The sequence below is a fragment of the Chenopodium quinoa genome, unplaced genomic scaffold (genome assembly GCF_001683475.1).
Source record: "Chenopodium quinoa cultivar QQ74 unplaced genomic scaffold, ASM168347v1, whole genome shotgun sequence".
NCBI lineage: Eukaryota > Viridiplantae > Streptophyta > Magnoliopsida > Caryophyllales > Amaranthaceae > Chenopodium > Chenopodium quinoa.
The window spans coordinates 438941-453876 of NW_018742630.1; the positions used below are offsets into that span (position 1 = coordinate 438941).

The 14936-nt window shown below is 41.6% G+C and overlaps 1 protein-coding gene across 7 annotated transcripts in view; it reads left to right on the top strand.

Annotated features, from left to right (window-relative positions):
- Positions 1–14936, top strand: part of LOC110721782 (tRNA pseudouridine synthase A-like) — a 55278-nt gene that overhangs the window by 32119 nt on the left and 8223 nt on the right. For all 7 annotated transcript variants that reach the window (XM_021900975.1, XM_021900972.1, XM_021900974.1 and 4 more), the window contains 4 exons: positions 7546–7599; positions 9341–9420; positions 14116–14215; positions 14301–14363. In XM_021900975.1, coding sequence (XP_021756667.1) covers positions 7546–7599; positions 9341–9420; positions 14116–14215; positions 14301–14363 — 297 coding nt within the window. The remainder of the gene's footprint in view (positions 1–7545; positions 7600–9340; positions 9421–14115; positions 14216–14300; positions 14364–14936) is intronic.

The following is a 14936-nucleotide window of genomic DNA, read 5'->3' on the forward strand; positions in this document are numbered from 1 at the left end:
CGGCGATGAGGCCGTCTCAGCCCCCTTGACCCAAAATGAGGAGGAGACGGAGAGCAACAGCTCCGCCTCCACCTCTGAGAGCAGCGACGATTTACCCCCGCTAGAGGATAGCGAGGAGGAAGAGAGGAAGAAGTGGAACGAGAAAGACGATCCCTTCAACATCCACGTCTCCGCCAAGGACCGAATCCAAATGGAGGAGAACTTAAAGAACTTAACGCAAATGCACCCGTTAGGAGACGGGTATAGGATCCGGGTGCCGCCTGAGAACGACACCATCGCCTGGGAGGATGATCAAGGGAACGCCAACAGCTACTTCGGCTGTTATGAGGCGGCGTTCAAGGCTGGTCTTCGCTTCCCCCTTCATCAGGCGGTGAAGGCGATATTGAGAGGCTACGGCCTCGGAGTCTGGCAACTTACCCCCAATTCTTGGGCAAACATTTTGGGATATGTTGCCGCCTGTGAATTCCAAGGGCTCAACCTCGGCTGAGGCTTTTGCTAGTATGCATTATTGCCCAGGAGGGCGTGGTACACTCTAACCACGCATCCCCAATATATGATAACCTTGGACAAGGTCTCCAAATTCGACGGCTGGAAGCACAGGTTCTACCTGATATCAGCTCCCAGCAGACGGGAGAATTATGAATTCCGCCAGTACAATAAGAAGCCCGACCTGATGGGCAGGAAGTGCGCTCTTCCCCGGATCCTAGAGGAGGACTTTGACAAGATTATTGAGGCAAACTTTTTCGGCCTCACAGACGTAACCTTGTCAACCGGGGAAACAATAAAAGTTCCCAAGAACTGGATCCCCAAGAGCGCCTGGCTCAGGGATGAGTGTTTCCTTGCCGCCTGCGGGCTAGGACACATGTTTACTAGATGTATGCGCCTGAATTTATATCCGCCTGTAGTGCTTTTGTATCGGAATTGATTTATGGTATTGACCAATCTTTCTCTCTTTTGCAGAAGAAGCTTTAGATATGTTGTAGACGGAGAAGACTCCCAAGCGGTCCTCTGCAGTCATCCGCAAGGAGCTTGCGGAAAAAGCTGCGGCCGCACTCAGGCCAAGGTAAAAACGCCTGACCCTTTCTTAGATTGGTCTTAAAGATTATTTTCCCCGGATGCTAACTTTAACTTGGTTATTTTCGCAGGGGGGAGAGGTTGGAAAGACGTTTGAGAAAAATCTCAAACGGGCTAGGTTGGAAACCCCCTCCATTCTCAACAAAACCAAAAAAATCCACCTCCGCCTCCACTCCTGGCGCCTCAGGCACCATCAGATGCGGTTAGGGGGACGAAACGAGAGGATAGGCCGGGTGAGTCGCTTCATAGCTTCCCTCGTACTGGCTAACGACCAATTGGGAATCAGAGTAGGCGTTAATTTTCATGGCCCCTGCCGCCTTACACATACGGATGCCAGCTAACAGGGCTTCATATTCCGCCTCATTATTAGAGGCCTGAAACTTGAAGCGTAGTGCATATTCAAATCTGTCCCCTTCAGGAGACTCGTAGATTACGCCTGCACCACAGCCGTTCTTTGTAGAGCTCCCGTCTACATACACTTTCCAAACCTAATCAAGATTATCCGGAGCCACCGGACGGGTCATTTCAACAATGAAGTCGGCAAACGCCTGACCTTTCACTGCCTTTCTTGGTTCGTAAGTGATTTCAAGACTTTGCATTTCAATAGCCCATTTCAACATTCTCCCGGATGACTCCAAGGTAGACATTGGCCGCTTGAGTGGCTGGTCAGTGTAAATCACCACCGGATGTGCCAAAAAGTAGGGCTTCAGCTTTTTGAATGCCATATACAAAGCAAGGCCAAATTTTTCAACCATGGGGTACCGGAGTTCAGCATTTTTGAGAACATGGCTAATGAAGTAAACTGGGAGCTGCACGCTGTCTCGTTCAGCAAGGAGAACGACACTGAGGGCATGATCTGAGACGGCTAAATACATGTACAACGTGTCCCTAGGCAAAGGACTGACCAACCTAGGTAGAGAATGTAAATGCTCTTTCAACCTCTGGAATGCCGCCTCAGCATCATTCCCCCATTCAAATCTGGTTTCTTCCTGATTGCTTGGAAGAAGTAAAGGCATTTGTCGCCTGACCGCCTGAGGAATCTCCCCAAGGCGGCCGGACAACCGGTGAGTCTCTGAACTTCCTTGATAGAACGGGGTGACTTCATGTCTATCATCGCCTGTATCTTTTCGGGGTTAGCCTGTATCCCCCTTTGATCAATCAGGAATCCGAGAAACTTCCCAGACTCAACACCAAAGACGCATTTCTTCGGATTTAGCATGACCTTATGCCGCCTGAGGGTGGTGAATGTTTCTCGGAGATCAGCAAGGTGATCCGTCTGTAGCTTAGATTTTACTATCATGTCATCAATGTACGCCTCCACATTCCTCCCAATTTGATTAATGAAGACCGTATTAATCATTCGTTGGAAAGTGGCAGGCTTTCAAGCCAAACGACATCACAGTATAACAGAATAACCCCTGATCAGTGACGAAGGCCGTCTTCTCTTGATCCTTTTTCCACAGGGGTATCTGATGGAAGCCGGAGTAGGCATCCATAAAACTCATCAAGGCGTGCCCGGCTGTAGAATCGACTAGACTGTCGATCTTTAGAAGCGAGTAATTGTCCTTTGGACACGCCTTGTTGAGGTCTGTGTAATCAACACACATGCGCCAGGTCCCATTCGGTTTCTTAACAAGGACCACATTGGCCACCCAGTCGGGAAAGTTACAGGGCCGAATGAACCTGGCGTCTAGCAGCTTTTTGACTTCGGCAGCTGCCGCCTGACTTCTTTCCTCGCCGTGGTTTCTTTTCTTTTGCCGGATGGGCTTCTTTTTGGGGTCCAGGGCGAGTTTGTGGACAGCGAGATCCGGGGCTGACGCCTGGCATCTCTTCCACTTCAAAGGCAAAAATGTCTTTGAATTCCTTCAGCAGAAGGTGCAAGCTTGCACCCAAGGTAGCATGAGCAACCGTCCCAACCTTTAAACTCGTTCTGGACGGCTGTCATCCAGAACGAGATCAATGTTTTCACCAGCCGGTTGGGGACGAAGCTCGTCTGACCGGTCAGTGATTGCTATTTTTTCTCTTTCTTCACCTCCACCAGCAGGTGCCTTTCTTTTCTTCCCAGTCGGCATCCTTGATATTGTCAAGGTCTATTGGTTCCTGGCCGCCTGGGGTCACAGTGTCTCTGACGGCTCAGAGATAGCACTCTCGTGCCGTCTTCTGATCCCCATTTAGGGAACCAACAGTACCGTCATCCCTCTCATACTTGATGAGCATGAGAGACGCGATGATTACTGCCTTGGCTACGTTGAGGGTTGGCCGACCAAGGATAATGTTGTAGGCGGTCAACTCCTCAACGACCAAGAATCTGACGACAATATGTCGTCCTTGGCCCTTCTCTCCCTGCCGGATGGGTAAGTCAATTCTTCCGGCTGGGTAGACCATCCCACCCCCAAAACCAACCAAGGGGTGGGTGACCGGATGCATGTTGCTGACGTTGTATTTCAGCTTTTGCAGGCACCGGAGACTGATGATGTCTGATGAGCTGCCGGTGTCAATAAGGATTCTTCCAACCAGCTGGTTGGCAACCTTACATTCAATGATGACCGGGTCATCATGCGGACGGCGGACGCTGCCCCTGTCCTCAGTGATCAAGACGTCTGGGAAGGAGGTGCTTGCAGACGCCTGCTCATCATCATCCTTGTCCATCTTTCGAAGATGGCTCTTGGTGCCCCGGATGGTAGGGCCACCACAGGAGAACCCGCCTGCTATTGTGTAGACCGGCTCCTTGTCGGTATCCGAGCTACTAGCAGGCTGGGGGGTAGTCTTGGATGACTGACCCTTGTTCTTCTTCTTTGCCCCGGCTGGGGACTTGGTTATGTAAGACTTCAACATCCCCTTGTCAGCCAGACGGTCCAACGCCTGTTGTAGGCTGAAGCAGTCGTTGGTGTCATGGCCAACCTCCTCATGGTATTGGCAGAATTTGTTCTTGTTCCTTGACTGAATGGAACTTTTCATTGGATTCGGCTTCTCTAGGGACAGTTGGTCCTTGATTTCCATGAGGATGGAGTTGCAGTCCTTGTTAAACTCGTACTTAGGAACGTACGGTTTAAACTCTTTCTTTTTCTTCTGGGACGGCTAGTCAGAGTCATTAACTGCCCAGATTTCTTTTCTCTTCTTGCTCTCTTCTTTCTTTTTGGCCGGATGGGCAGACCGGCTGTCTTTCTGCTTGTCGGACTTCTTGGAGTCCGACTGGTTACCAGGCGGGCAGAGGTCGGTAGCTTGAATGTAGCTTTCCGCCTCCCTCAGGGCCGCCTGTAAGGTGAAAGCCCCTTTTCTGACTAGGTCGAACTTAAAGGTCGACCCGTCTCTTAGACCCTTGAAGAAGTCTGTAAAAGCTACCTCGTCAGACAGTCCTTGAATCTGAATTATGATCAGGTTGAACCGCCTGACAAAGGAGCGCAACCCTTCTCTCTCCCCTGCTTAACAGTGCTCAAATCAAGGCTTGTTTTCTTAGCAGGGATGTTCATTGAGAAGTTGGAAAGAAACAGGAAGGCGAGCTTCCTGAAATTGTCAATGGACCTGGCTGGCAAGTTGCCAAATCATTGTTGGGCAATGCCCTTTAATGTAGCCGGAAAGCATCGACACCAAGTGGCATCATCCAACCCCTGTAAATACATGAGGTTGGTGTAAGCCATGAGATGATCTTCCGGGTTGGAGGTACCGTCATAAGTACCCACCAATACATTCTTAACCTTGGCCGGCTGTGCCGCCTCGGTTATCTCCCGGGTGAACGCAGAAGGTTGTTCACCCAGGCGTAGCAGACGGAGCTGCCAATCCAGTGGCTGGACATTTTGATATGCCACCTGATCCCCGAAGAGGGTCGACTGCATGAAGTGAGGGGGATACTGACCGTAAACTTGAGTAGGTACATACGGCACAGTTCCAATCATCTGAGGGCCAGAGTGGACGGTATTACCACCCGTCTGGCTCTCGTGCAGGGAGAGAGCATTCCCTGCAGAAGTATTGTTGAAGCTGTCAGGGAAGTTCGACGTTGAAGCCGACTCAGACAGCTGTTGATTTCTCTTTCGGTTGATTATTTCCCGGGCATCAAGAGATGACTTTTTACTTCCCACCGGCTGTTGAGTCCGGCGGGTATTGTTATTCCTCTTAGGAAGAAGAATCTTGGACCAATCAATGGTCCCGGCTGCCTTCTCCTTTGGATGGGGAGTTGGCTGCCGATCTTTGACTGACTTCCCCTTTTCCAGAGGAGCCTTCTTGGCCGACTGACCTCTGCTTGGGCCAAGCCCGGCTATGGGTGATCAGCTCTTTAATCTCACCCTTGAAGCTGGTCATGAACCTCATGAGTTCGTCTCGGGTAGCACCAGTGCTGATCCAGCGGCCGTATGGGTTTCCCCCTCCGGCTGCCAAGGGGTCGACTTGTACCCGCCTGGAAGGCACCCCGCTCCAGAATATCTCTGGGCCGGATGTTCTGTAAAGACTCCTGGGTCATCGCCAAGACGGTTAGGGGGTGGTACAGACTCTTGAACCATCTTCGAGGTACTCTCCCCACAGACGGCGCCAAATGTTTTGGGTGTTTTTGTCCCTCGGGAGAGTTACAACACTAAGACTGATCCGGCGTGAGCTGTACCTGCAAAACAAACGGAGACACCTGTTGGGTGGTGCTCTGCCTCCGACGCACAAGTTAGTGACTTGTAGAGAAAGGAAAAGATGCGGAAATTTAGGTGGGTATCTGCTCGGATTCCAAGCTCAGATGTCTCTATCACAGGGACTGTTTGTAATAAATGGTAAAAACCTGCCCTCCAAAAGAGGGACATCTCCCTATTTATAGAGTCTTTGGGATTTGCGCCCCTGATTAGGTCACTGAACCCTAATCATTGGTGGGCTGCGCCGCTTTGCGGCTTTCTCGGGATTTGGGCCTGAAGGCCGCCTTTTTTCCCTTAATTTCTGGAGTGACACGTGTCAGGCGTAGATTGGTCCACTTTGGGCCAACCTGAAGCTGACACGTGTCGTCCTCTGGTTGGACCACGTGGCGGGGTAAAATTACCCTAAACACGTGTCATAATTAATGTTAATGACAAACGAAATTAACTGCCGTTAATTATTAGGGGCATTTGGTGACATTTTTGTGAAACTCAAGTGTATATGGTGAATTTGAGAATTTTCATGGGTATGTGGTGAATAAAAAAAAAACTCATGGGCATTTGGTGAAAAATCCGTAAATTTTAGGAAATAATGTTATTGCTGGTAACGGGTTATGACTGCTTCCTGATATTGCTAGAGTACTGTTTGCCTTTGGTTGTACTTTCAGTATGAGAACACGAACTGAAAAGATTCTATATCTATGCAGTATTGCTTCTTTTGGTGTCAAAGTGAGCTTAAACAGAAAAATCTTGTTTGAGTAATCGGTTTTTGTTATACCTATTAGTTAGCTATAGCATGGCAAGCAATCTTCTAAAACTACTTGCAGAGGATCTTCACTACCATATGTCATAGCTAATTATTCTGAGATTTTTGTTCCTTAAGATCCTGACTTGGTGGCTGCAATCTGTTCATTAATTTTTTTTTTTTTTTTTTTTTTTTTTTTTTTTTTTTTTTTTTTTTAAAGACTTAATTCTCTCCTAAATTTTTGTTCCCAATAGAAATAAAAAACGTTCTTTTGGAACGAGGAGTATTTCCTTAATTCTATGATGCTCGTCCTCGTATGAGGTGTGCCAACATGACCAGATCCAATTGCAAACATCGAATCCATGTCAGAACTAGGAAATAGGCCTGAAAGTTTCTGTTTGGCATGGTCTTGACTGTTGTGAAGATGATTGAGTAAATGATCATATCTATGGACTAAGGTTCAATTGGTAAACATTAAAGGTTTGTCCACTAAATTAAGATTTCAGATGTTGGGGCTGTTTTTTTTTTTTTTTTTTTTTTTTTTTTTTTTTTTTTTTTTTTTTTTTTTGTGAAAGCCTCGGATGTAGTTCAGAATCCCCATGTTTTTTTTTATTTGTTTTGTTATACATTGGGTAAATTATTAAATCAGTAGCTCTTTTTCAGCAACTTGATACTATATAGGATGTTGACCCCTGTTTGGTAGGTTTTAAGTATTTAATTTATAACATGGTCAAAGGAATCATATAGTTTAAGGTTTGGCATTTATTATATTCAACAACATGGATAGGGTTCCCTTAAATTTGACAGTTTAAGGAGGAAGAAAAGAGAAGAGAGAGAAGGCAGCCATTGAAGTTGAGTTTGAGTTTGGAGGAAGAGAGAAAAATGAGAGTATTATTTTGTAGAATGAAATGATAGGATACAAGAGGTTTTAACCTGTTCTGTTTGGTTCTGTGCATCTTTTGTTGTCTTTTTTTCCACTTGTTGGCATGAGGCATTCCCCTCCCCTTTCCTCCCATTCATCTCTTCACTTGATCTTTTGTTTTAACCCGTTAACTGTGTTTCAAATCTATTATAAATCCTTTTCTGATTGATATGCAAATTCTTTGTTGTTTCTTTATATAGTTGCAACCGCACGAACCTTCTGTTGTTAGAAGAGCTGTGAACCATTTTTTACAGGTAACTTAATGCTGTTCAGACTTTTTTATTATAAAGAAATTTGTGGTTTGTACATTAGTTTTATACAAAGTATATATATTTATTATTACCATTGTATTTTACTGTACAAAGGACTGTTCATGTCTTGTGGTCAACACACGATAAGCCCTCTTGTCCTTCACCTTTTTCCAGCTTTTGAATGAGATGTTAAATGGATAAACTTTCCCTCTAGCTTACGAATGTCTGCAAGCTCTTGTGGACATTGTGTGGATTATGATACCTGAAACAACGCCAATAAGTATAAGAAGGCAACAGACACGTTAGGCCCTGTATGGTTCATCTTGATTTAAATTATTTCAATCAAGACAATGCATCCTCATACAAGATAAGTTCATAACACACTCATAATAAAATATAAATTTCTTTTCTTGACAATTTCAGTAATTCACACAAATAAAACTTTTTCTAACTGAATAATATTTTCTTCATAGATAATAGTGAATCGATAATACAAAGTAATATATTTCATATCGCCTAACTGAATCCAAGGCTTTTAACAAACAGTTGATCAGACAAGGGATCAAGGGATCATATGAGACCAAAAATTGTCCATGACACAGTTTTTATTTTGGAATTGGTTCACTTTGTTATCTAGATATAGAACCACTTTTTGAAAGGAGGGAAATTGAAATTGAAATTTGTATCTTATCCTTTTCACTTTGTGTGGATAGCTAGATAAAAGGGTTAGAAAGGAGAGGGAAAGAGGAGGAAGGGGAAGGGGAAGGGGAGGGGGAGGGGGAGTGTTTTTCCTCCTAATCCCTTCAATTTTAGAGGGCTGGTGTCTACTAACGAGGAATGGAATATCCTACCCATTCCCTCTTATCTAAACAAAGTGTTATTTTTTTTATTTTTTTTTTTTTTTTTTTGTGTATCTTCTTTTGCTTCCAAGATATATATATTTTTCGTCAATTGTTTAGTGAGGAAAATGGATGATTAACTGATTATTGATTCTCATACAGGTCCTTTGACAATCTTATAAATTAGGAATGATGCATCCTAATGATTCTGTTGAATGCTTATGTTAGTGCTCTTACTTCACCCTTTGGGCTTTCTGTAATCTACATGAGTAGGATAGTTTTAGATCATTTGTATCTAATTGATTATTGATATTATGAATTTTTCTACTTTTAAACACAATTTTAAGTATATTTGAATATAATGAATCAACATAGTTTTGTAATATTGATTAGGCAATCTAAAATACAAATGGTCAACATTTAATTTACTCGTATAATATACAAAAAAGGAATTATGTTTCCTAATGATTGTGCTAAAAGCGTGTATTAGTGTTCTCACTTCACCCTGAAAATACAATTTTTTTTTTTTGGTAATTCGTGGTATCTGATTGTTGATATTTTATTTCAATTGGTTAATTTAGAGGCAGAGAGAGTCTAGAGTCTAGAGTCTAGAGTCTAGAGTCTGAGAGAGGTGATAAGTTTCTTAGATGTTGTGAATTCTGATGAGTGTCGCTAATATTGTCACCTTAAATGATATACACTATGATGCAAAGAGGAATAGTCTAACAAATATTCAATTGATCACTTGCTTTATTTTTCATAAGGTGAGTTTTTTTTATTGTTTTTCCTAACAGCTATTATGTCAGTCACCTACTATCATTTATTTATATTCAACATTTTTTCTTCTTGCCTCTAGCTTTTATGCTCGTCCAATAGTACTGATTACATTCTACAATGTGTGGCAGAAAGAAGGTGACATAATGGTTATTGATGTACGTAGTGTTCCCTCTGATTTTCATGCCAGATATAAGGCTCAAGAGCGCACGTAGGTATTTTTTTATGCCTATCTTTTTACTCAATTTGAGTGAATTAGATAATTTTTTTTAATTAATTACTCTTTTTAAAGTATGACAATATTTTGTTTCAATCCATTTATGTGTGGTGTATGTGTCTGTTTGATGTCGAGAACTATAACCTAGGAACAATACATGGCATGTCTGAATATTTGGTGCCCCTCTAATATGAAGAGAGCATAAGTGGGTGTGTGTAAAGAACAGATTACGGGGTAGGGGAGCGAGTAAGATGGTAAAAAGTGTGTATAATAAATTAGATAAAGTAGATTGGGTAGATAAAAATAGAATACTCATAATAGAAAGTAGGTATTGTGGGGAGTATATGGAATTGCATGTACACGTTATTAAATATTTATATGTATAAAATTAAAAGGGGTAGAACAAAAAGAAAAATAGAGCACCCTAAAGGAGATCGAAGTAGAACAAAAGAAGGAATGAAGGGAGTATATGAAATAGTATATGCATGCTATAGAAACCTTAATACTTCCTCCGTTTCTGTTTAGTTGACGCGTTTGATTTAGGCACATTTATTAAGGAGAGGAGAAAGTGAGAGAATGAAAAAGCAAGTGGGGTAGCTTGTAAATATAAGGTAAAAAAGTTACCCCAAAAGGAAACGTGTCAACTAAAAAAAAACTTCCTAAATAGGAATACGTGTGAACTAAAAAGAAACGGAGGTAGTATAAAATAGTGTTTTTTTTTTTTTTTTTTTTTTTTTTTTTTTTTTTGTGAAAAGGATCAGAATTTGATTAGCAATAATATTACCCCTCTGAGGTAGCAAGAAAGTATACATAGGCAAAAGCATAGACATTAGGAGTTAGATTGGCGACGCAACACCCAAATAGTCATGCCATTTCTGGCCAAAAGAGCTACAGTTTTCTTCTGTAAGTCTATCACAAATAGATGGCCTTCATCAGGGAAAAATGAGTATCACAAATACTATTGATAGCCTGTTGATAGAGAGAATAAGAATGTTCATCCAAGAATTCTCCCTAGCCCAATTTAAAGCAGCTAAGATAGCATAGAGTTCAGCCATATAAGAATTAGGAGCTAAGCAATGTCCTTCTAGACCCTGGATCCAAATCCCAGAATAAGTCCTACGAATACAAGCTAGTATGAGGGATGGGTTCTTGGGGATGGTTGGTGGAGAATTGGTGTTTGAAAAGTAGAAGAGTTCTTTGATGGAGTGAATGGTGGTGACCCAGAAGCTTTGTAAGGGTTTGGATTTCTTATTAAAGATCTAGTCATTCCTTCTCAGCCAAATTTTCTTCATGACAGGAGAAGCTCCATGGTATCCCACGTAGGTGCGGGGAATTATGCTTAATGTTATGCACAATCTAGGATTGAATGTCAGTTTGGTCAAACTTTGTAGGGGGATTTGCCATTCTCCAGATTTCCATTGATCTTATACAATCCCTTAGCACATGGATGCCATCCTCAATGATGCCAAGGTAAAAGCAATACTGAGAAGGGGTGATGTGTTTAAAAAAGAGGTTCTTGCATGTTGGAAGTCTGTCCCACAAACATTGCCACAGGAACAATTTTGATTGTGGAGGGAGGTTTCAATTCCACATCTTATCCCATGGAATTTGGGGGGCTGAATTGGCATTCAACCTTTGCCAGAGGTGGGAGTAAGCTTGGCTTGCATCAAAAAAATTGCCCTTTGAGAGGGATCAGAAGGGGAAGTCACCCCCCTTGTGAAGGGAGTAGATATGATTAGTTGTTGGATGTGGGGAGAGATAGCTACGCTGAGGTTTTGTAAATTCCATTCAGCATCACTAATTATTCAGGGTTTTCATTTCCTCATGTTGCATCAGGGGCCCTTGGATTAAGGATCTTAGAGGACCATGCCCTCTCTAGCTGTGATCCCAAAGGAGGCACTGATTCCCACTCCCAATGGACCATTGAGTGAAAAGTTGAAACACCTCCCACCCTTTACCCATACCTTTCCAGATATTAGATCCATACTTGAAAGAGTTTAGATTTGTCCTTGAACAATATTTTGTTTTGATGATGGTGGTAGCTAAGGAGTCAGAGTGACACAAAGTTTTGCAAGTTGGGTCTTATTTTGAAGCTTAGAAACTCTAAACCCCAAGCCCCCAAGGTCTTTGTTAGTGCAGATGCTGTCCCATCCAATCATGTGGCATCTCTTGTGTTCATGAGTGGATCCCCAAAAGAATCTACTGCAAATTTGTTCAATCTTCTTACAAACAGAGGAGTGGAGGGAAATGGCTTGCATGGCATATTGGGGAATACTGGCTTTGGACAGGGTTTTGGATTTCCAAGTTGACAATTTTGAGGCCATGTTTCTAGCAATGTAGCTTACTTGGTTTGGGGTGGGTCTCTTATCAGTGAGAGGGAATCCAAGGTAGGTACCTAAGTCAGAGCTAGGGGAAACATTGAAGTTCTTGAAAAATAAAGCTAACTCTTGGAGTTGTTCATTTTCTGACTAGAGATAGATTAGGTGTTAAGGATATTAGTTACAGAGTCTTTAAGGTTTTTTGAGATGCTTCCCCAAATAGGATCAGGTCATCAGCAAACATTAGGTGTGAGATGGCCACATAATTTCTTTTGAATTGGAAGGGAGTCCATGTGCTCTCATCACAGGCTTCTTGGATCAAAGAGGAGAGGTATTCCATGCAGATGATGAGATAAGGGGTCTACTTGTCTTATTCCTCTAGAGGCATGGAATGTTTTTGTGGGCCTACCATTTATCATGACATGAAAGGAAGAGGAGGAAACACAACTCATGATTAGATCACAAGTGTCTTTATCAATTCCATTCTTAGCAAGGCATTTCCTAATAAAAGGTCACTCCAACCTATTATAAGCCTTTTCCAAATCTATCTTAAAAGCAAACCAAGCTTTGTTACCAGTAGAATGCAATATTTCAGATGCAGCTTTGAAATTGTTTTGGCAACCCCTTCCTGGCAGGAAACTCCCTATTGATTACTAACTATTGATACTCTTTCTTTAGAAGTTGCTAATGGATTTCAATTATGCTGGATAATTCTAGATCTACTTCAAGCTTTGTCTAAATTTCATTTTTATTTATTTATTTATTTATTTTTTCATTTTGTAAAGAAAGAAGAAAACTAGGCCTTTCTCCAAGTAGATGTTGCTAGGTTATGGTCTTTAGCACAATCGTTCTAGGAACTTGACAACAAAAATAATTAAGGTTATTACTTATTAGAGTCATACGTGATTGATATGTATCTCTAGGTTCTTAATGTCCGCTCCACGAAATTAGGATATCGGATGGCCGACATGGCGATATTGCATTCTTAGTGCCTGTTTTAACTTCCTATCCAAGAGAGCTGCAGGTTTTGTCAATGCGTGATGAAGTATTGCCAGCAGCTTTGATCAGATATTGATTCTAGGCTCTTCATGTCTAAGGCTCACTTGATAGGGCTTCCATGTAAACAACGAAGACGTGTGGTGATAATGGGTACCCTTGTCTAAGTCCCACTTGCTATTGAACCAGCCATGTTGATTCTCTGTTCACCAGAATTGTATTGAATAGGAATTTGTGGACACAGTGCATTAGCCTGTTGACCCACTTTGGGAAGTTCATTCTCTGTTGGACTTTCTCTAAAAAAAGTCCCTTCTTACAAATTCACAGCTGCAAAATCATTTCCGATATTTTTTTTAATGTCTAATCCAGTCCACCAGTTCATGAGCTAATGTGTTGTTTTCAGCCATGAGTCTACCCTGCTGGACAAAAGCATTTTGAAATTTTCTTACAATCTCCCTAATGATTAGCATCATTCTGTGAACAAAGATCTTAAATTACTTTTAAACTGTATTGCACAATCCAAAAGGTCGGAATTGCTTCACTTTACTGGCGTTGCGTTTCTTAGAAATAAAAGTGATGAACGTTCTACTCTTCTCCTCCCAAACAATGAACTCCATTAAAGAAGCTATTTACCGCATCACAGTTGTCTGATCGAATCAGGTCCCAGTTTTTCTGAATGGAAATTTCATTTAAAGTGATCTTAACTTGCCAATTTCCAACTAGTCCAACTTTTCTGTTTTGGGAGATCATAGCAAAATAGACTAGAGTGAACCATAAACTCAAACTTTTTAAATTGAGAAAACTATTATCCAAAGATAATAATCGTGTCTATGGCATGAGTTATCAAAAAACCAAGTTTCCAATAGACCTGAACATTACACCCATATCAGCAATACGCTCACAAAAGACCTTTGGTGTTAATCTCTTTTTCAGGGAATCCACAACCATAGAGTTTGTTCGCATATGTTCCATAGACACCTTTTCTTGTCTAAACTCTTTTCTTTAACATGGAACTTAATTTCAATATGTTTGTCTTTGATGAGTGCTTGTTGTTATTAAACAGTAACACTGTATGTATGTTGTCGCTTAATTTCTGTAGAGGTCTTTCAATACCATCTACAATTAATAGTGGCAACTTTCTGCAACTATAATGCATGATTAGATTCTTCAAACATGCTATAAACTGTGCCTCTATAGTAAAGGTTGCTTTAGGTTCCTGTTTAGCATTCTTCCAGGGCTTTTCCAGCAAGCAGATAAACATTGAAGAAGATCTAAAGCTGTCATGGCATTCAATGTAACTGGCTTTCATTATTTGAAGACTTGTAATGTTCTGTGTGAAATTGTAAATCTGAGTTTTTTCTAATTTTGTATGTAGGTATTATTATCGCTTGCTATCAGGTCAAGAATCACTGTCAACATTTGAGAGAGATCGGGCGTGGCATGTTCCCGAGGAACTAAACCTTCAAACTATGCAGGTCGGTTTGAACTTTGAAGTGGTTGTCTTTTTATTAATATTAATGTTTTAGAGTGCTTTAATTGTGATATCTTCTTTTTCAATAGGAAGCATGCAAGGTTCTTGTTGGACACCATGATTTCAGTTCATTCAGGGCTGCTGGTTGTCAGGTTCATTCTCCCTTCTCGACACTTGATAGTTCAAAGTCATGCATTGTGTTACAGGGCAATACATATCTGTTAAAATTATCTCTTTATGCCCCCACAGAACAATTACAACCTTGAATAATCACTAATTTCATGGTTCTCATTCTCATTAGTGTATTTAACAGATCGGTAATTTTTCTGATAAATTCCCTGTAATGTTTTCCTGGGATTGCCCAGATGTTCCAAGTAATGTACAAATTCATCAACATTATGGACATAGGTTTGACTTGGTTAACTTTTGCTAGAATGGATGCTCAACTGAACCTGAATGTCTTAGTTTGCTTCATGTAGTTGCTTTTTTCTGACTGTCATCTATTGCAATTTAGCTTCATTGTTTATACTTTGAGGTGATGTAGATTGTACACACTTCACCTCAAGCATATTAGTGAACTGTACGTTTTTCTGTTAACACAATTTTTTTTTTCTTTCTATAATTTTTAGTGTAGAAGCAAGGAACTGGTGTTGGTCTTTTTTGTATGAATTAAATTTAACATATTATCATCAACCAGCTTCAGGAACCCTTCCCTCAAAAAGTTG